General features: G+C 46.9%; 1 protein-coding gene across 1 annotated transcript; it reads left to right on the forward strand.

Annotated features, from left to right (window-relative positions):
• The first annotated feature begins 13,480 nt into the window (after nucleotides 1-13,480).
• Nucleotides 13,481-21,533, forward strand: TMEM52 (transmembrane protein 52). Its single transcript, XM_063317682.1, has 6 exons — nucleotides 13,481-13,877; nucleotides 14,153-14,325; nucleotides 15,531-15,574; nucleotides 15,833-15,877; nucleotides 18,913-19,082; nucleotides 20,236-21,533. The coding sequence occupies exons 1-6, from the start codon at nucleotides 13,481-13,483 to the stop codon at nucleotides 20,565-20,567; spliced, it is 1,161 nt and encodes a 386-aa protein (XP_063173752.1). The 3' UTR covers nucleotides 20,568-21,533.
• Nucleotides 21,534-21,693: the final 160 nt, after the last annotated feature.

Here is a 21,693-nt window from a genome sequence, read left to right on the forward strand (position 1 = left end):
TGTGCTTGAATTTTTCACCTTTTTTGATAAGAGAGGAGGAGAAACGCCATCTAAGATCATGCTTGTGTTTGTATGTGTGTAACACTGGACTACAGATCGTGGAGTGCCCAACCCTAGTTTCTTCAACTGTGGCTTCTGGGCTCAGCCAGCGTGGGCTAAGTGTGCCACCCTCCACACCATAAACCGTGGGTTTGCAAACCAGGTTGGCTGGTTTTCTGCAGGGTGCGAAGTCACCTAGCACAATAGGTGGGACCAGCCACGTGCTCTGGCCCCTTTGGAAACCACGCTGTGTGCTGCTTTTACAGGAGTTCATCTCTCCAAGTTATTCCAGGCCATTTTTAGATGGATATCCATCACTACCAAGAGCAGCTAATGATTGTTTCTCTCTGCTGGCTGATCTGGTAGGACATTCCATCCCAGACACTGGACCAATGAGGCTGGCTCCAGGGGGTAATTGCACGCTTTGGATGGTGCTATAAGAGACAATAATTACAGAGTTGGAACAGCCTACACCCTCGCTTACATGGCCTCCGCATACAAATTGCTCCAGCGGCCAGTTATTGCAATTAATGTGCAAGACATGAATTCTTTTCTAATGGGAAGATTAGCAGGCACGGCCTGCTTTCTCGGTCGTAACCAGCCCAGCCCACTCAAATCCAGCCAACTCCTTTGCTCCAATATCTGGATGTCCGTTAGATATTTTCAGGTTTAAATAAGCTCCGATGACACCATGGCTGGCATCCAGCATGGCTGGGCTAAAAAGGAGGTTGTACCTGTTACACAAACTCGATCAACTGCGTCAGGTCACACTTAAGCAAGCAAACATTGTGTTGAAATCTGCCTTGCAACGTCTCAAATGTTTTCTTTCCCTCCAAAAGAGGTTTCTGTTTTTCTTTCTTCTTGAAATGCTTGAGAAGTTCCTTCACGCTCCTCTCTGTGGTGTTTTTCGGCTTGCGTTCTCTTGCAAGCTAGCAGCGGATGATGGTGCCTCCATCGCTCTGAAGCATCTCCTTCCTTTGGGCTTGAACAGGAGCGGGGGAAGCCACTGAGGCCACAGAGTCCCAGGGAGAAGGCTGGCGAGGAAAGATAGGCGATTGTACCCTTGGCTATTTCGTCCCTAAAACACTGCCAGCATACTCTACCCAGGATAACCGCACCAAAATTCTCCCCTCCTTTGAAAAGGAACTTCCAAAGCAGATTCTCATTCATCAGATCAAATGAGAACTGGTAAGAGGGAAAGAGCCAAGTGCCTGGTGTCTGTTGGGCGAGATTGAAGACAAATTGGAGTGGGCTTCGTTGACTGCTTTCAGGGCCTGCTTTACATTACAGGTAATTCTCACGTAATAGCCATTCATTTAGTGACAGTTTGGGCTTCTGACCGTGCTGAAAAAAACAATGTCCTCGCACTTACAACCATCACAGCATCCCCACAGTCACATGTTCGTGATTTGAATGCTTGGCAAGCGGTTTGCATTTATGACTGTCACAGCATCCTGCGGTCCTGTGATTGCCATTTTGTACCTTCCCAGCCAGCTTCTGGCAAGCAAAATCAATGGGGAACTGCGTGATTTGCTTAACAACCATGTGGTTTGCTTAATGAATCACTTAATGACCACCACAAAAAAGGTCGTAAAATCAGGTCATATTCGCTTAATGACCGCTTTGCTTAGCAACTGAAATTCCAGTCCCAATTGTGGTTGTTAAGTGAGGACTACCTGTAGCGGTGCCAGCCAGTTTCAATTTCTGACCTGCTTTCTTCCTCACGGCCAGTTCTGTGCCTTATCTGAGCATTGTGTTGAAAGAGAGGAAAAACACCTGAGTTGCACATCCCATTAATGCAATCCACCACAACCTGCACACCAACGTGGTTGGCTTGTTTGAAGCTCTGTGTGGGGTCGGAGCCTGGCCAGGTGTCGTTTGCAGGCTAAAAAGCTGTATGAACCCAGCCAGTTTGGGCTGTTCAGTAAACCACATGCAAGCCATGCTTAGTGTAGCGCGTGAATGCAGCTGCCGTTTCTGGACAGAGGGCCGCGTTCAGCCAGCTGTAACCCCTTGAAGGACGCCGAACGATATCTGAGTAGGTTGGGGTTATTCACGCATCCTTAGAGTCAGCATCAGAAGGGGGATTAAAGATCATCCAATCCAACCCATTGCTCAGCACAGGATCCACTAGAGCACCGCTGATGGATGACCATCTAGTCCCTGCTTGAAGGCCTGGATGGGTGCCTGTTCCACCACCTGAGACCTGGTACAGCTAGGAAGTGCCTCTGACATCTAGCCTGAAGCTGCTTCCTCATAGTTTTAACCTCTTTGATGAAAGTCCTCTTGATGAATCTCTCTGAAGGTTAGGGCGGAAAAATCCCTGCAGGGCTCACACAGCTCCAGAAGAGAACTTGCTTCTCTCAGCGTTGCCTCCGGATCCCGATAGAATCTCCTCTGGTTTAATGCAGAGACACCGACTGGAGCCAGAATGTGGATTCCAGATGGTATGCAACTAGCATGCTAAATAAACAGGAACTCAAGCAGAAGATCTCTCCCCCCTGCCCCGCAGTTTCATCCAGACCACCAGTGGCATTGGGTCTTTGCACAACTTCCATACGTCCCTGAGCGCCAACCGTGCGCCAAGCGATCCTCCGTTTTGCTACGGTTGACTTGGCGTGTTGTGCTTTGTGAATCCCCTAGTTGCACTTAAGCAAGCCAGGCCGTAACCTGTTCTCTTTGCACCGTCACAGTCTGTGTGTTTCTGGAACTTCAAGCTCAGCAGTTTTTCTTAAAACAGTAGGCCCTCTTGTCACTCTTTGCTGTGGCTTTTGAGCTGGATTTTAGCAGGCCCGTGAGATAAAAACAGCGGCGTTGCTAAGATAAGGACTGGAACTGAAAAGTGGCCATGGAGTCACCTTTACAGGACGAGACCCATGTTAGTCTCTGGTGGCAAAAAAATCGGGAATCTGGTAGCCCCTTTTCTGACAAACGCATTTTATTAAAAGGCAGAAGCTTTCATTGCTGAAGCTTCTGCCTTTTAATAAAATGCGTTTGTCAGAAAAGGGGCTACCAGATTCCTGATTTTATTTTATTTTACTTTTTTGGGCCATGGAGTCACTGAGAGCTCAATTCAAGGGACTTCTCCTTTACCTGTATTAAACCTCTCTTCCAGTTTTGAGTTACTGCAATCTGTAAACCACCTCAGTGCATTTATTTATGCCTTGGAAGTTATTGTGTGCTTTCAGAGGGGTTGGGGGGGCTGCTGTTATTCAACTCGCCTCTCCCCTGAGCCACAAGGAATTTCAGGCCAGCTGCTGCAAAGTTTTGCTTCTTATAGGTCAGGGAAGGCAAGTGTGTTGCGTACAACGCAGGCGGGTAGTGAATTCTTCCCCAAGACACCTGGATCCACCCCTACTCCAAGCAACCCATTCCAAGGAATTTGGCATTTCCTCTCCAGGAGGCTTGAAGCAGAGGTAAGCTTCTCGATGCCAACCGAAAATGGCCTCTGGGCTACTCCTCTGTCCCAACTGTTAGCCAAAGAGGCCAGAATCAGTTTATTCCAGGTAGTGGGACAGCTTCCAGGTGCTGCATTGCAGCAGGGACATTTTGAATCCAAAAGAACTGTAACTGGATGCACCAACCGGCAGAGACATAAAGGGTCTTCCCTTAGACCTCCAGGGGACTGGTAATTGCAAGATTCTAGCAATGATCCCCAGTTTGCAAGACTCGGTAGCATGAAAGAAAGGACCGAAGGAATCCCCTCCTGGCTGCCATCAATTGGCGTTCTTTTCCCCAGGCTGAGCCCCTCAGATTGAATTTGTGCTTAATTTGGTTCCTGGATTTGATTGAAATATGCTCCCGACAGCCACCTCTCCCCATCCCCTGTCTAGAAGGACTGTCCTAGATTTAAGAGCTTGGAGGAGCGTTTGATTGCTGTTCCCAGCATGCATGGGTTTGTAGAGGATGACCAGGAGGAACCCAGAGATGCTGGGGACTATCACCCAACCCCCATCCAGGGCAAAGCTTTGCTCAAGCAGATTCTGGCATTGGAAGAACCCAGTGCCCTAAACGGGTCTCATCTCCTTGGACATGCCAGGATCTCCTCCCAAGGAACAGAAGTGGCACCATGTCCTGGTACAAGCCCAGGGTTAGAGACTCAGCCTTCAGCCAGCACCTCAGATTTCCCACTTCCTCCTTGTGGGAGAAAATATGCTCTGGATAAGGACTGGATGAGAAGCCAGAGGAACAATCTCATAACCTGTAAGTAAAGGTTTCCCTTGACATTAAGTCCAGTCGTGTCCGACTCTAGGGGGCGGTGCTCATCTCCGTCTCAAAGCCGAAGAGCCGGCGTTTGTCCGAAGACACTTCCTCCGTGGTCATGTGGCCGGCATGACCAAACGGAACACCGTTACCTGCCCGCCGAAGCGGTACCTATTAATCTACTCACATTGGCATATTTTTGAACTGCTAGGTTGGCAGGAGCTGGGACTAGCAACAGGAGCTCGCCCCGTCACGCGGATTCGAACCGCCGACCTTCCGATCGGCAAGCTCAGCAGCTCAGCGGTTTAACCCGCAGCGCCACCGCGTCCCTTCTCATAACCTGACCCTTGCTGAAACAACATCTCTCTTGGTTTGCGCAGTGTGGAGCAGCTCTCGTGATCCTCAAAACTACTCTGAGCAAAGCAGGGGCTGATTCCTGTGGGAATCAACCTTTCCCCAACCTGGCAGATTACATTCCTATGATACCCAGGCTGTTTGGCCATCGGAGGTTATGTCTGAACGGGTCTGGCAAGCTGCCACTTGCCGCTTCCTGCCATCATTTGTCTGCCGGCAAAGTGCCCACGAGGGTCTGTGTTGCTTCCATTCTCACAAGTCTGGCACACTTGCCTCCTGCTGTGTTCTTGTGATTGTCTGGCCTGCAGTGCTGCGAACCTGCCCCAACACCTCACCCCATCCGTGGTAAGTTGTGCCTCTTGTTAAAGTTGTACAATAATTCCCAGGCACCTCCCCAAGACTCCATCCAGCTGGTGGGGCAAGTTTTAAGAATGCCGAAACACATCTGGGAATAAATGGCCAGTGCATTCCAAGGCAGCTGAGAAAAATGCAGCTGTCAAAGTACATTTGCAGCCTTCTGCAGCCTTCCCTACAATCCCATAATAATAGAGCCATTCTGAAAGCCTGAGCTGCCCCGAGTGTTCACGCTAATGTAAATGAGAGCCATACATTCGCCCAGAAAGGGCCTGCCTCTTTGCCAGTCCCCCAACCTGGAGAATTGTAGTTGGAAAAAAAGATTCTTAGCATAGGACTCCTGTATGCTTGAATCCCAGCATCTGGCTGTATAAGACGATAAAACAAGAAAGGAGATTGCTCTCTCCCCCTTAAATTCGGTTCCTATTCAAGAACTCACCGGTAGAGATCATCCTGCCCCACCCCTGGCCTTTACTCATTCATTCAGAGAGGGCCTCATGGACAGTTCTGAAAGAAAAAAAAATGGAGCAATGGAAAGTCAAAAATATTTGAAACGTTTTGGAAAAGGCAAAACTCTCACCTTTTCTTCCCTAAGGGGCCATTTTATCGACTAACATGTTTCAAACTAAACATTGCTTCATTTCTTTCTTCTTCTTGCCTCTTCCACCCAACACTGGGCCACATCTCCATGAACATCAGGGGCAGGCTGGCTATTTTGCAGAATGGGGGACGGGGGCTGCAGTTCCCCCAAAGTTTGCATGGCTGGCCAGGACAAAACTTAAGATTTGAAATAAACTGTATTAATCAGAGTTAAAATTAAACTGTCCCATTAAGAATTAAGTCAACACCGCTACTCCTTGTCTCATTCCCATTTTCCTTGTCTTGCCATATGAATGCTTGCCATTTCTCAGCAGCTAGGAGCGAAAGGAGAGGAAGAATCCAGGTCAGTTGTCTGCCAAGCATATCTGCGCATGCTGTGCCCCCGTGGTTGCTCATGAGGATTGTAATTGTGCATTGAAAACAATAATGAGATGATTGCTCTGTTTGCCAGTTTCCCTTCTCTAGGTACCACTTGGCCAGAAATGTCACAGGCTGTACTTTCTGTAATCATAGATTTTGCCTTCAGTTTTCCAGCCTTGATAGCTTATCTGGTTAAAGTAGCTTTTTTTTCCTTTTCTTTTTGACTAGCATGCTGCGCTGAAGGTTTTTTTAAAAATGGAAAAACTGCTCCAGGGAATGAACTGTGGCGCAAGCAGACGCCAATCAAAATTATGCAAAGCAAGTTTCCTGCAGTTTCTTACCAAATTGGTAAGTGTTTTTCAACAGTGATCAGATCACTATACTCGATTTCTGTAGGCATCTGCATCTCAGCCTGTTAGATACTTCAGTTAGGAAATGTCTCTCCTATTCCAAATGATTAATTTGGCCAAGCAGACGTCATTAACCCTTTACAGATTTTTTTTTAAGGGGAGACGCTGGGAATTACAGGGATCCATGAGAGGAGACAAACACCTTCCTTGCTCACTCACCTGCCACCTCTTTGAATCCTCTTTGGCACCAGTAATTTCATCTGACATTTCCCAGAAACTCATGTTGCATGAGGACTAGAAACATTTTCATGTTTTTCTAGCCCAGGTAGGGAGGAATACTGGGAGAAATTTAAGTGTTTCCCTTTCCCCTCAGAAAACCTGATAAAGCACACATTTAAAAAAATAAAATGAATAGATTTGACTCAACTGGCGTCCACTGGACGTGTTGGGATAAAATTCGTGGGAACTTGTGCTTGGAGCAGGCTGATACAGCAGCTAATAGTCACCTCCAGTTTCACAGCACATTGTACACATTTGTGTAGATGTGAATCAGCTTTCTTTAATGGCATACTCTAAATAATATTGACCTGCAGCGATTAGTTGCTTTTCTTCCTGTTTCTTTTCTGTTGATCAAACGTCTTGCTCATTATATATATATATATATCAATCTCCATGACTTTTACTCAGCATTTCCTTTGACATTGCAGAGTGCCCCTTGAGTTTTTGGAAACACAAATCAATGATTAATGCTGAACCCACTGATCGGTCAAAAGACCTATTTTTTTTTCTTTCATAGGATCTTAAAGTAGATGCTCCATTGAGAAATAATTCTGATTGAACTCAGGGACTATTTCCAGGGAAGTGAATAGAGGATGGAGGTGCAAGTTGCAGTGTGTCTTTCATGCCAGAGCCTTGAAATAAGAGCAAATGGCTTCTGAGCGTGTGCAGAAAACCTTTCCAGAGTCTCTCCATAAATGCAGGCTCTGGTCGATGTGATGGGAAATATTGAAGCATAGGAAATAATTATCCCCAGAAAAATTCTTGGCCATGAGGTTAGACTAGTAAAAGCATGCAGCATTGTCAGCCAGTTAAAACTGCAGCCCTTTCATTTGGGGTTTTTGCAATAAGCGGTGCCTTTAAAAGCTGCTCGGGCATTAAAAACCCCATCAAAGAAATGGAAAGAAATAATCACTCCATGCTTCATTATTAATTTTCTCTACGATAATGTGGCAGTAAGAATCTTAAACCTTGAAAGCTGTAATACCACTGCTCTAGCATGTCTGTCAATTATTGTGACAAGTGACATCACTGCTCTTCCTTTTGGGAAAAAAATGTCCCCGAATGATGTTTCCTGTGTTTGTTCATTTCTTGGCCCATTTTATCTCCTGGGTGGAAGAACGAGATACTTAATGCTGTAGCTCCAAGCTGGAAAAGAACTGCCTGGCGTCATTTTAATCTCAAACTATTCCTCTGCTGAATGGTAACTTCATAAGGACTAGAACATTGGTGTCTCTACTACTCAGGCCGAGTCAGTAGAATTCCAAAAGTCGCTTTCACCTGTGATTTTCTAATGCCTGGCAGAGATTCCTGCTGTTAGAACAGGGCAAAAATCTGAAATTTCAAAAATGGGAAGCAGAGATATTCCGAAGGGCTGTGTAAAAACGGCCATCTGGAACACTGACGAGAAAAAGTTCACATTTTCCCGATCTTGTTTATTTTAGATATAACATGCTCTTGGCTTTTGTGCTGCCCCTGGTAACACCTCATTAATATTTTCTCTTGTGTGTACCTTTTCATAAGCCATTAACTTTTGCATCAGTCTGTAAATGGAGCAAAAGTCTCCTTGCCTATCTCACGATCTCTCAGCCGCTTGTTTTAGCACAGGAATCTCTCCGGAAGAAACTTGCTGCCTGACGAACCAAGATCAGAAGACTGGCTCAATAGCTTAACCTTTTTGATTCACTCCATAGAAAGCCAACAGACTCACATTTAGGGGCTCAAAGCAGAAGCCAGACAAAACCAACGAGCATGGGATGGAGCTAGGATAACATCAGGAAGGGTAGAATAGAAATTTGAAGAGCTTTGCAGAACCTGGCCTGTATTTTTCAACTCTGTGCAGAATCTGGGTTTCAGACTTGGAATGCAGGTAGGGCCACATTCAGCTGTCCCCCCAAACCATCAGGCACAGGTAGATACCTGAATCAAGGCAGAAAGCTAAGGAAGATGTAAACCCACCTTTTTCCCCATTTAATAGATGCTTCTTACATATCCTGCATCTTTTCCTCTCTTAAGATCCTGAGGTTGGAGATAATGCAACAAGAATGCCATCATCTCTAGACCTACAGTGTGATTTATGGAAATTTGCACTTCCACAATTTGCTGCTGGAGATCCTTTGTTCCTGAGAAGCTGTCTTAAACTCAGAGTGACTGGGTAGGTTGAAGTTTTAATGGGATCCCCTCCGAATATCTCTCTATTGATTTTATGGCATGCAAATCCAAGTTCCTGTTCAGCAGACAAAGGGACACCATTCCACCCAAATCTGGCACTTGCCTGCCCAGGCCTCTGCTTCCCCATTTCCTTGCTTTCGAAAGAATCCTGAGCAGCAGAACAGGTTCAGGGGAATATTAAAACCTAGGAAAACAGTTTATTATCAGGTATTTTTCCATTGCGTTTTACTTACAGCTCAGCCCCTTCCTGCCCCAGCCCACAATAAGATCTGTGCCGCCTTTTAAAAGTGCAATCAGATATAAAATGTGCAATTCTGGGGGTGGGAATTCTAAAATAACAGGCATGTGCTTTAAAAAGAACACACTGGGGCTTTTTTCAAACAGGAAGCCAGAAACAAAAGATGTAGTTTTAGGGGAATTATAAGTTCTCAGAGGATATCTGGGCAGTTCCGATGTGCATTTTAAAAAATTGGAGGGCTATTTGTGGCTTGATGGGTCACATTAAAATAGGCCATTGGGTTAATTCAGGTACAGCCCAATTAGCTTCCAATACACAAACATCCGTGGCTGCTTATCCCAGGTGTGAATTGGAGTGGATAAAGCTGTGTGTGTGTGTCTGTCTGTCTGTCTGTGTTGTTCTGAGCTCCTTTTGGCAATGTTAACAACGTAGGCAAGGGGAGGGAAATACTTCTGACGCATTTGAAACGGAGAGAGAGTTTGTGGTTCTAGAAAAGCAGGAGTAACAGGTTGCTGTTCACAATTGTGAAGGACAAGAGAGGAAGGCTGCAGCTTAATTTAAAAAAAAAAAGACATTTTACTGGGAACCTATAAAACTGATTAAATGAGGCAGGCAGAACTGACTTGCAGTGGCCCATGACTTTGCGTGAATGCTTTTGAAAGGGTGGGTATGAGTGATTATATTAGAGAATTCAGAATATTGCTTTGCACAGCTTTTTCCAAACTGGATGCCTTGCAGATGGGTGGACTTTGTCTCCCTTGTGTCCTCAGCAATAGCCGTTTGTTGGAGGATTCTTGAAAGTGGTGCACAGATATTTTGGGGAAGGCTGGATTAGCCAATGTTGGGCTACATATACAGTACCTGTTAGATATCGATGCTAGTCTGCTTGAGAACAAATAAACCATTAGTACCCCACACTTGAGGGACGCGGTGGCGCTGCGGGTTAAACCGCTGAGCTGCTGAGCTTGCTGATCGGAAGGTCGGCGGTTTGAGTCCGCGTGACGGGGCGAGCTCCCGTTGCTAGTCCCAGCTCCTGCCAACCTAGCAGTTCGAAAACATGCCAATGTGAGTAGGTTAATAGGTACCGCTTTGGCGGGCAGGTAACGGCGTTCCGTTTAGTCATGCCGGCCACATGACCACGGAGGAAGTGTCTTTGGACAAACGCCGGCTCTTCGGCTTTGAGACGGAGATGAGCACCGCCCCCTAGAGTCGGACACGACTGGACTTCATGTCAAGGGAAACCTTTACCTTTACCCCACACTTACTTTGTGTGTGCTAATTAGGCCCTTCCTGTGGCATCCAGGCATAAGCTGCATTCACAAGGCATGATGTATTTAATTTATTTAAATTTTGAAGACATACATACATAAAATTAATTCAGATTTAGTTCTGGCCCAGCCCACAACAGATCACAGATCATAGCTGACCTTGGCAGATCTTGAAAAAGCTAAGCAAGTGTGCGCTTGGTTTGGAGATCATCAGAAGATCCCAGGACTGTAGATTAGACTGGGAAGTCAGAACAAAAAATCTTTAAAGAAGGCAGTGATGAAGTACTTCCACATTATTGCCAAGGGAACTACAGGTAGTCCTCGCTTAACGACCACAATTGAGACCGGAATTTTGGTTGCTAAGCAAAGTGGTCATTAAGAGAATCCAACCCAATTTTACAACCTTTTTTGCAGCAGTCATTAAGTGAATCACTGTGGTCATCGAGCAGACCATGTGGTTGTTAAGTGAATCACACAGTTCCCCATTGATTTTGCTTGCCAGAAGCCAGCTGGGAAGGTCTAAAATGGTGATCACGTGACCACAAAGTGCTTTGACGGTCATACATATGAACCAGTTGCCAAGTGCCCAAATTGTGATCACATTACCACAGGGACACTGCAACGTCATAAGTGTGAGCACTGGTTGTAAGTCGTTTTTTTCTGCACCGTCATAAGTCTGAACTGTCACTAAACAACTGGTCATTAAGTGAGGACTACCTGTACAAAGCACATCTGTAAATTCAGCAAGAGTCAAGCTCGACTCCAGGAAGTCTTTATAACAGTCTGTAACTTGTGACAGCATCTAGCCAACCATGGTCGGGCCTAACAAGCTAATCAAGGTTGAACCTGATAATATGGGGGTGGAAAGCCACTAAGAAATCTGAGGGCAGTTGGATCCTAAATATAGTACAAGGCCTAGAAATTTAAATAAGGCAGGTGTAGTCTGAGTCATGCTTTCCAAATATAATTATTACCTACGTTTCTGGGCATTGTAGCTCAGCAACATCCAACATTCAGGACCAGGTTCTAGTCCCAACTTGGCCAATATTAGAGCCAGCAAATTTGGCTCGTACACTTTCTCTCACTTTCTCCCTCTCTCTGCTGCCTCAAGAGGGGTTGCCAAGATCTCACATCAACAGGCTGGGAGGAAAAAAAATCAGGGCTGAGGTTGTTGGAAGGCAGGTGGGTTAATAAACAAAAGTTAACAGCATGGTGTTGGAAGAACAGTTTCTTCCTGTCCTTTAGAAAAACGGAGAAGGCTGTTCTTATCAAAAATAACTTCCACTCTGTATGCTTTTTTGCCTGGCCCAAAAAACAAAAGAGGAAAGGAAAGGGAGGGGAGGGGAGGGGAGGGGAGGACAATATAAAAAACTGGAAATGTGTGCCTGCACGTCCAGATTGGGACTAAACAATGCATTAAGCCAGAAAGTAACTAATTATTGTGGCTTAGCATTACTTTCAACCCAGTCCCCTGGCCACAGTGGTTAACACTTGCTCCCTCTTGTCTGTGACAAATGGTGGCAAAAGTAGATTCAAGGATGGGAAAATATGGGGAGGAAAAACCACCACCCAGTTGAGCATAATCTATGTTGTGGAATCGGGGTGAATTTTTTTCCCCCATTTAAGTTGGCTGTCAAGCCTTGCCAAGCCACTGTGGCAGGACTCAACCTTAATTGAAAGGGGCTGTGATTCTTGTTCTTCCCTTCTCTCTAATCCCAGCTCTTGATGTAGAATTTCCTTTCCATCAAGGGCCGCCTTAGGAAAGATTTCTGGCTTGTGAATCAGTGGCCTTCTGACCCCCGAACAGAGAGGTGAGCTTTTTCTGAACCAGAGAGAGAATGCTTTTAAAGCCCCATGTAGGGACAGGGGTAACTGCCTTATCAGCATGGACGGCTTTGCTTTGGCCTTGAAACTGCACAATTAAAGTCTCCCTTAATGGACCTCCAATTTCACTGAATTAACCCTGCGGGACTTAAACATTTCTCTTTTAAAAGGTGAAGAGGGCAGAGAGTGTTTCAAAGATGTCAAAAACTGTCAGCATCTGCTTGAAAAAGACCCCCACTGCCCCCTCCAGTGTGTTGCTAGAAACCCTGTTCGGACATGCTAGATTTCTTGAATGGAGATCCATACAGTCCTGTTAGCTCTGCTAGCCAAGTGCTGCCGTTTGGCTATAAGGAGTCTCAAGTGACTATGATTTATTGAACCAGCCATGAATGGTTGGGCTCCCCACAAGACAGCGCTGAAAATGAGGGCCAGCAGATTACGATGGTGGGTGGCCTTGGAACTCATACTAAGCCAGAAACAAGCAAACAATGCTGGGCCTTTATGTATTAAATGTAAACACCAATTGGACTCTAGGCAGTTATTACAGGTAGGCCTTGACTTATGACCATTTGTTTAGCGACCGTTCAAAGTTACGACGGTGCTGCAAAAAGTGACTTACGGCTAGTCCTTGCACTTACGGCTGTCACAGCATCCCTGCAGTCACATGATCAAAATTCAGGTGCTTGGCAACTGGCATGCATTTACAATGGTTGCAGCATCCTGGGGACACGTGATTGCCATTTGCTACCTTCCCATCTGGCTTCTGACAAGCAAAGTCAGTGGCGGAAGCTGGATTTGCTGAATGACCATGTGACTTGCTTAACGACTGAAGCAAAAAGATCGTAAGATCAGGTGTGACTCACTTAATGACCACCTTGCTTAGCAATGGAAGTTCCAGTCCCAAATGTGATTTATTATCATCATCATCTTCTTCTTCATCTGCCTGAATCAATCCACTGCAGAATGGTTTCTTGACTGAAGACTGACCTGCCATGTGGTCCAGCGCATGCTGGTAGAGCAATGTTCCCAAAACGGAGGGACCAGCCCAAAGTCGCCCAGATGGCTTTCATGCCAAGGAAGGACCAGAACCCAGAACTGGACTCCTTGGTCCTAGGCCAGCACCACACTGGCTCCCTTACATATATACATGCAGTAATTATACTACAAGCAACCTATAAATACAGCAAATCTAAGCTGCATACAGTATGGGATGGCTCCAGCATCAGTCCTAGGGATGAAGGCCAGACTGGGAAGTCAACAAACATCCTGGAGGAGGGCAGTGTACCCTGCGCTGGGAAAAGTCTTCCGGGACTTATCCATGATTTCCCCAGTGGGCGGTCACGAAGGGCAGCTCTGGCTTTATTACCTGAAGGATGCATTCAGGAGCCTGGCTGGGTATAATGCTTCTTAGCATCTCTAAGCCGTGGCAGATTCCTTCCGGGATGTGTCCGGGTGGCCTCGTCCGCATCCTGGAGCGAAGCCCAACGGGGCTGGCTTCTCTGCCCCTTGAAGTCATGGCTTCCTTTCGGCCGAGCACGCTGGGCCCCCTGCGCTGTGTAAGCTGGATTCTGTGGCCTAGTGTGAACCCAATCGAGTGTGGGGTACTCAATAAACCCTGGCTGCAAGTGAAACGGGAACAGGATCATAATATTGCTGGCAACGTCGGCTACAGGATGTGCTGGGCAGCTGGCCTGAGAAATACAGATGGCTCCAATAGGGGAGAGTCTCTAGCCCGTGCCGCGCGATCCATCAAAGCTGGAGCTCAGCGCTGCGGGTGGCGGAGTCCTCGGCGCTCTCTGAGCTGGGTGGTTGCCCGCGGAAGTTTCGTTACCGGACCAGGTAGCATCATCAGTGCATCATCAGTGCATCATCAGGCGCTGGAGTCCAGCACCCATCATCCCCCGCCCCCTCTCGGGCTGATTAAAGTGGAGATGGGCCCACGCCCCTGGAGCTCAGCGGCCTAGCCCGGTTTGGGTGCGGGGCGGGCGCCGGGTAGGAGAAGCCCGGGAGAACAAAGCCGGCGGGGCGTGGAAGGGGCGGGGCCGGGGCGGGGCCTCTCGCCGCGCTCCACCACTTCGCCAAGCGGGCGCCTCCTTTTCTCTTCCTGGCTGGAGCCGCCGGCGAGCGCGTCCTGCGCGGAGACGGACCCGCGCGCCTGACTCGTGTCGGAGACAAAGGCTGGCGGGCCGGGCCGGGCCGGGCCGCTTCCTCCCCGCCGCCCATGGCTTCAGCCCAGCGAGCCAGCCCCGTCTCTTGCCGCCTCGTGGCAGCCGCGATCTGGTGGCAGGTGAGTGGCTGCGCCCGCGATTGAAGTTGCGGGCGCCTCCCCGTCCCGCGAGCGGGTGTCTCTCGAGGATGCTCCGGCAAGGCGGGGTTCGCACGACCCGCGAATCGCCCGTGGCGTTCCTTTGGGTTTGCGACTCTCGTGAACCAGCCGCTGCGGTTTCTCTCCCGCGGGTTCTAGCCTGTCCAGAAGTCCAGTCGGTAAGCAAACTGCTTTAGAGGCCAGGAGAAGGGGCGGGGAGGCTTAAATCTGTCAGCCAGCCTTTTTCTCCAACCTGGTGCCCTGCCCCAAGCCTTCCTTTATTTAATCCTGGCCTTGGGAATAATTCTCAGCTGCCTGAATTCACCCACTGTCCTGAGGCAGAAATCGTAGTTTGAAAATCAGCATGTGGTTTGGCCTGGCACACAAACTAAAAAAGCCACGTTTTAGATTTTGCAGGTGCAGAATCTAAGATCAGCTGCTGATTTACTAGACTTGATGAAACTCTTAAAAATGTGCGCTCTGGAAAAATTGCTGTCTTGTAGCTGCGCTGGGTGTGTTTGCCTGACAATCCTAAAGCATTTTCTGTTTCCTCCACACACAAGCTAGCTTGCAGTCCAAACTGAATAAATGTGGTCAATACTCCCTCTCTTTATTCTTATTTTTCTACAGCGGTGAAGAATATGCATTTCAGGATCAGTGAATTGGAGCGGATTTTTCTTTGTAATAAAGCTAATTTCTGTGGGGCAGAATGAATGGGGCTTGGAGTTGAGAATAAACCTGCTTTACAGTGTTTTGAATGAAATTCAGCAGTGCATATGCGCTGGGTTCACACAACATTTTTGAATTTGTCAGGCGAGTGTCAGCCTTTATGTTGGGGGTGATGCTTGATTGACTTGAACTTTGGCTTGTTTGGGGGGCAATTCTTCAGCCTGGTTCTGGACTCAGGTTGCTCTGTGTTTCAGGGCATGGTGTAAATCCAGAAAGTTATTAATTTAAGAACTCAAGGCAGGGAATCTTGAATATCAGGGCATTGTTTTGTGAGCTTCTCAGGGGGATCCGAGTGGTGGATTGTTAGTCCTGTAGTACTTGAGTCTGATTCCCAAATCTACCTGATTAACAGAGTTTTGGGGTGCTGTGCGTTCTAAGAGCCACCAGATTAGATTCTGGATTTGGCCCTCTTGCTTTCCTATCCTGTGCTAAGTGTCCTGTCTTTCTCCTCTCTGCAGGCAGTGCCTTCCTTTTCCGAGATCCACTGCCCTGGCCATCAAGAGTAAGTTAAATTTAAGTATCTCCTTTGAGTACGAATTTCTCCCTTTCGAATACTTAAAAGGTAACGCTAAGCTGGTCCACGAGGACAACCTCCCTGGTGGTTTTTCTGCCCTCCAGCAAATTGGAGGTGACAGGATTGGCCTACCTTTTCTGTTTGTTGTGGAAGTGAGCAAGCAGCTGTGTGTGAGCTGGATCCAGTTCTTGTGTGTGAGCTGAATCAAGTTCTTGAGCAGTGACTGGCAACTTCCTTCTCTTCCAGATGTTCCCAACAAGGAACTAGCTGGACAAGCTTGTGGTACGTTTGGTAAGTTTTATTTTATCATTCCTGAAGCAGTGCTTTCTTTGTTTCAGCAGCAAATCCTGCAGTTACCTGGATGTCTCTCACAGAGGGTGCTAAAATGTGGTTTGTTTTAACCATGCTTTTGGGAATAAACCGTGGTTTGAATCCAGTGTCTCAGGAAGGAGACTTCGAAAACCTAGCCAGAAAAGATTCTTTTCCAGCTGGGGACCGCCCCTATATTTTGGGGGCACACAAACTGTAGCTGAAAAGCAATACCGTGCTATAGTTTTTGAAAGTTTTAACGTCCTGTGGGTTGAATGCAAAAAAGGCATTTGACAGTTCTTGCATCAGGCATTCAATCGGATGAATTTAAAGGTGCCTCCCGGTATTAAAGAACCCAAGGAGGATGCTGTGAAACTACTGTTTGCCCAGAAAGAATGCTGCTGTTTGCTTTTTATGCATTTAATTTCTTCTTCTTATATGCCTGATGCCTTCAGCATCATCCATCCCAGTGCCAGGAACAGGCTGTAAGGTGGCAACTCGGGTAGAAGAAGTTACCCTTTTGTGTGTGTTGGTGTGTGTGTATACATACACACAGATTCAGAGAGAAACATACCAATCGATTGTGGCATTGCAGTTCCCAGTAGGGCTGGTTGGGGATCCTGGGAGGTGTGATCCCTCAACCGAGGCAGGAGCAGAGGCTCCTCCGACCATCTTGGGGAGTTTGGAAGAGATGTGTGCATTTCACAGATGATTCATCCTGGCCCTGCCTGCCTGCCTGCCCCACAGAAGAGAGAAGAGTTTCCCTCTTCTAAGGGCCCGTCTGCCTTTGGATGAATGAATCAATTCTGTTCCCATTGGCCAAGGTTCTTCCGTGCTGCAGGCGTGACTCAGAGACACTGCTGTGTTGTGGGTCAACATCCTGGGCCGTATGTATCAGGAAACTTGAGAACTGGCCTCACCCAGAAACAGTGGGTGGATTTCCCTCCTAGCTGTGATTCAGATGATTGTGTGTTGTTAGGTAAGTCAAGAGCAGGGCAGGCGTTTATTCAACTCATCCTGACTTAGCTTTTGGAGATATTTGGCATATTTGAGGAGGAGGTCAGCTTTCCGCCTACTTCTCTTGCTCTCGGGGAATATTCGGCGATAAAATAGCCTCTCAGCCAGACAGGAATCGTTTAGCAACTGAAGTAGGACTGCTTGGCAGGTCACCTGTTGCAACTCTGTTTGTATCAGCCTCTAATTTGCAGAACCACCTAAATTAAGGAATGACTGAGTTCACACGGTCACAGAAACCTGGCTGTTGCCTTTACAGGCAGTGGGAACCATGCTCCATTAAGCCATGATGTGCTTTCCCTGTTCAGGCATCACAGGTTATGTGAACGTGGAAATTCTGTTTTGCCAACCCAGCTTTAGTGCATTGTGTGAACCTTCTGGGGCCAGGGCCCTACAATTTTCTCCTTGCTGAGGTTGGTGATGGCATTTAGGAGCTTTCTAGCAGCTGCCCCTCAAAAGGGTTTGAAGCCAGGACAAAAACAAAGTTTGATTCTGTTAAACCAATTCATTAAATGCAGCTAATAGGATTATCCCCCAGGTTCCCACCGCTTCCCCTTCTGTCCCAACTGAAAATTCCAGTTAGGTGTTGATTTTTAAAAGGTCTACAGAAGCTGCAGTCTAAAGTTTTTGAAAGTCACGGTCGTATACCCCGCGACAACCAAAAAGATAGATAAGCCGCATCTACAGCTTCCTTCATTCCTGATTGTTAGCCGTCCGGCTGTGGCTGATGGGAGCTGGAGTTCAGCAACCACCATTTTCCCTTCACTTGTTGTGGGGCAACATCCTTGTTGAGTAAAAATTCTTCCTTGGCCTAGGAAGATAACTCAGATCATAAAATTACCAAGTGTAGATCTTTTGTGTGAATCATTACGGAAGATCTGGGGAATGTTTTACCTAGAGATGTTAAATGGCTAACTTTCTGGGTGCCCGTTTCTCTTTTTTTCCTCTTCTGACAATATGCGTTACTGTCCTGTGGACTGATTGCTCAATCGTATTGTGAAAGCTATAGGAGCCTTTTTTCCCAAGCCAAGCAGGTATTCAGAAATGTAACTGCGATGGGGGGGGGCTGTGTGTTTGCCTAATTACACTTGTATTTTTTTAAAACCTCTTTGCATGCGAAAGAATGACAAAGTTGCACATTTCTGGTCATTTGAACCCATCACTCTATCCAATCTCAGTGATGACTCAGAAGAGAAAGAATAATGCATTCCCATGTGTGCAAAAATTGCTCCAGAAGGGAATAGATGGCTCCCTCAAATGCACCCAGGCTGAGGCACTGCACAAATGCCTCATGTGGTTTGCCTGACTTTCTCTTCATGTGAACCCAGTCAGTTGTGGTTCATTTAAGAAACTGGGATTAAACCAGCTTTGGCTTGGTGTCATGCATGACCCCAGCTACTATTGGTACCTCAGCTGAACCCTCAACTGATGTTTATCTTACCTACAGGAAGTGAAAGCAATGTAAATCGTAACTGGCATCTGGTGTGTTTCCACAAAAAAAAATTACCACTTGGATGTTTGCCAGATGCAGAAGCTGTGATTTTTATCAAACCCTGCAGCCGGTGCTTACAAATCCTCCCAATTGCCCTGGAGCAGTGTTTCTCAACCTTGGCAACTTTAAGAGGGGTGGACTTCAACTCCCAGAATTCCCCAGACAGCATGGCTGGCTGGGGAATTCTGGGAGTTGATGTCCACACATCTTCAAGCTGCCAAGGTTGAGAAACACTGCCCTAGAGAGAGGAGGGTGTAAGCCTTGAGTAAAGTGGTATGGGGCAGGGTAGAGTTGTTCTTTCAAACCCCAACCCTTGCTTAGTTTGTGATTCCTAAGCATGGGCATTGTATGGTAGGCTATGCATCTTATCATAACCAGGATGATGGAATTGTAGTCCACCAGCACCTGTGGAGTCAAGGCCGGAAGCCATTTAAATGCAATTTTCCTCCCTCCCTCTTATTAATCCCACTTACTAACACGAAGTTCATCTCTTCCCATTTTCTCCCCGCAGGCTTATCCTGATCACAGTTTTCCTGCTCCTGATGTGCGGGATTGGAGCCAGCTGTGCCAAGTTCTGCTGCCGCACCAAGCGATCGCTGCGCCAGACCTTTCCGCCCCATGCTCATGACCTCACGGTCATCCCCACGGAGCATGACAGCACAGCCCACAGCACCGTCACCTGTAAGTAAACAGTGCCCGGGTGCTCCTTTTCTGCCGTTTGGGGGAGTCCAGAGTTTGAGGCATGACTTGCGGGAACCAAAGTCCCTTCATTTCATTTGTTTGGCGGTTTGAAAAAGCATCTGATAATCTTAAGAGTATTCACACAGAAGGGGAAAAGTTGGCGTGGCTAACTAGGTAGGCTTATCTGGGCCCTTGTTGACAATGCTGGAGTTTCCTGCTCTTGAGGCTGTTGCAGGAAGGAAGTGAATTATTATTATTATTATTACTATTACTGTTACTATCACCAGTGTTTCTCAACCTCGGCAACTTTAAGATGGGTGGACTTCAACTCCCAGAATTCCCTGGCCAGGATCCTGGCTAGGGAATCCTGGGAGTTGAAGTCCACCCATCTTCAAGCTGCTGAGGTTCAGAAACACTGACTATTCTTATTATTACAACTATTTAGATTCAGAGGCCACCAAACTCCAGAAAGATGGTGTTTTTTTTAAATAAGTGCTGCATGCTTTGTTAGAGGATAACTTTTCAAATCAGATCAATTGTTAAATGAGCCCCACCCTCCCCTTTTTCTCCATTTTTTGCATCTTGCACTAAGTCATGGTTTACTGCATCAACCCTAGTTTACCAGCTGCAAGTAGCATGTGAAATGTTGGACCAGAGAGGCCACCCCCCATTTGCAAGCCCCTCTCCAGCATCCCAAGATCATGTTGTAATTTTTCATGTTGTTTTTTTTAAATAAAAACACATCTCACCTTTAAACACACACCCAAATAACTGAACTTTGGCATTTTCAGGTCAATTTTGGTCTCTTTGGGTTATTGTTTTCTCAGAATGTTGAGATGGGAAAGGGAGTGGTTTGCCTCTTGCACTGATTCTACCCCTTAATACCCCTGGACTAAATCCAACTAATAGGCCCAGTTTCAGCCCCACCTTACCTGACCAGATAGTCTCCTGTGGAAGGCTGACAGACTATGTTGAAACCCATCTCCTCCAACATGGTCCCTATTCTGAACCATGGCTTCCGATCCACAGTGGCTGGATTCATACAAGATCTTCAGTCCAAACCATGCGCACCACCTGAAACTGCTTAATGAACCAGTCCTGGCTGTTGTGTTGACCCAGGGAAGCCTGATCTTTCTGTTTCACTGTTCTGCAGCCTACAGCTCAGTCCAGTACCCTCCGCGTGTCCCGCTTTCGCTGCCTTTTGGAGACACAGACAGGAATTTGGCGTGTCCCCCAGCCTACAGCCTCTACGCCATAGAAATGCCGCCCTCCTATGATGAGGCCATCCAAATGGCCAAGTCTCCTGTCGAGACTCCGTCGATGGGCCAGAAACTGGACAGCGACGCCTGTGAACCAGCAGCCTCGCAGGAGCAGAATGAAACCCAAACATCGCCCAGACCATCTGAAGGCAGCCCCATGCAGGTGCAGGAGAACCCAGGAGGTCCATCTGTTCCCTCCCAAGAGCAATCATCGTGGTCTCCTTGAGAGGGGAACAGGAGGATATGGACAGAAATAATGGTGGAGAAGGGAAATTGGATCACGTCTATGTTGCTACCCTCATCTTGATGGACCTCTACCACGATCCATCCAAGAGTACCTCCTGCCATTTCTGATAACGTCCCATTTGACATTTCAAGAGGATTGAAACAGGATGGTTGCCATCCATGTCTTAATTATCCAAGGTGAAAAATAAAGCTTTTGGAGTAGCACGGCCACCCCTTGGGGGTCAGCTGCCTTGAGTGCATTGGACATAACAGGAAATGGCTGGCTGCTGGACCTAAAGGGGGTCGAAAGGTGTGTATCCTGTGCCCTGCGGTCAAAAAAAAATGAGAGCAAGTACAAATTAATCTCTCTTTCTTCTGGGAAGACTGGACTTTCTAGCAAATTGCTGAGATATGGGATTCGTTGCTATGTAACGGCCAAGCTTGGACCCAGAGCCCGTTTTGAATTTTTCCTATTTTCTCTTGATAGACTGGGCAACGGAGTCGTGGTAACAAGGTGGAAACCCTTTCAGAAAGGCCAAAGTCATTTGTTTATCCTAATCCAAACCGGAATGGTTTCCCGGTTTCTGTTGCCTGATTCCCTTGTCTCCTCCAAGGACCATTGCTGTGTCCGACTGGAATGTAAAATACATGCTGGGATATTAGCAGGTCTGCTGTGGATTTGCAGAATAATGCAATCTTTTGCCAAGAGGGCGTTGATTTCTTATTTTAAATCTAGCAATATTCTTCTAGACTGCAAAGCGTTTTTGAATCTTAGGTATTTATCTTAAAAAATAATGTTTGTGTTTATATCTGTGTGTGTGTATATAGAAGTTCAGCATATTGGGAAAATGCTGATATAAATGCCCCACAGGTTAGTTTTCTTCCCAGGACCTAATTTTTCATAGATAGCTGGCAGAAATTTTGGAATGAATCTGAAATAGTCTCTAATAATACCAGTAACCTTTCAGGAACGTGTGTGTTTTGTTGTTTCTTTCTGTTTGAATCATTGATTGCCCCTGGAGAGCCTCAGTTTCACAGCCCAAACTCCTGCTGGTGTTGAAAGTTCCTCCTTGTAAGGTGGAGGAGAAAAATTTTCACAAATCTTGTGAATTGTTTAACCCTGCCAT

The sequence above is a fragment of the Candoia aspera genome, chromosome 18 (assembly GCF_035149785.1).
Source record: "Candoia aspera isolate rCanAsp1 chromosome 18, rCanAsp1.hap2, whole genome shotgun sequence".
NCBI classification, from domain to species: Eukaryota; Metazoa; Chordata; class Lepidosauria; order Squamata; family Boidae; genus Candoia; species Candoia aspera.

Coding starts and splice junctions, on each gene's coding strand:
- TMEM52 (XM_063317682.1), top strand. CDS start 13,481: ATGTGTCCGGGTGGCCTCGTCCGCATCCTGGAGCGAAGCCCAACGGGG. Junction 15,575..15,832: donor CACTGCCCTGGCCATCAAGA/GTAAGTTAAATT, acceptor CTTCTCTTCCAG/ATGTTCCCAACAAGGAACTA. Junction 19,083..20,235: donor AGCCCACAGCACCGTCACCT/GTAAGTAAACAG, acceptor ACTGTTCTGCAG/CCTACAGCTCAGTCCAGTAC.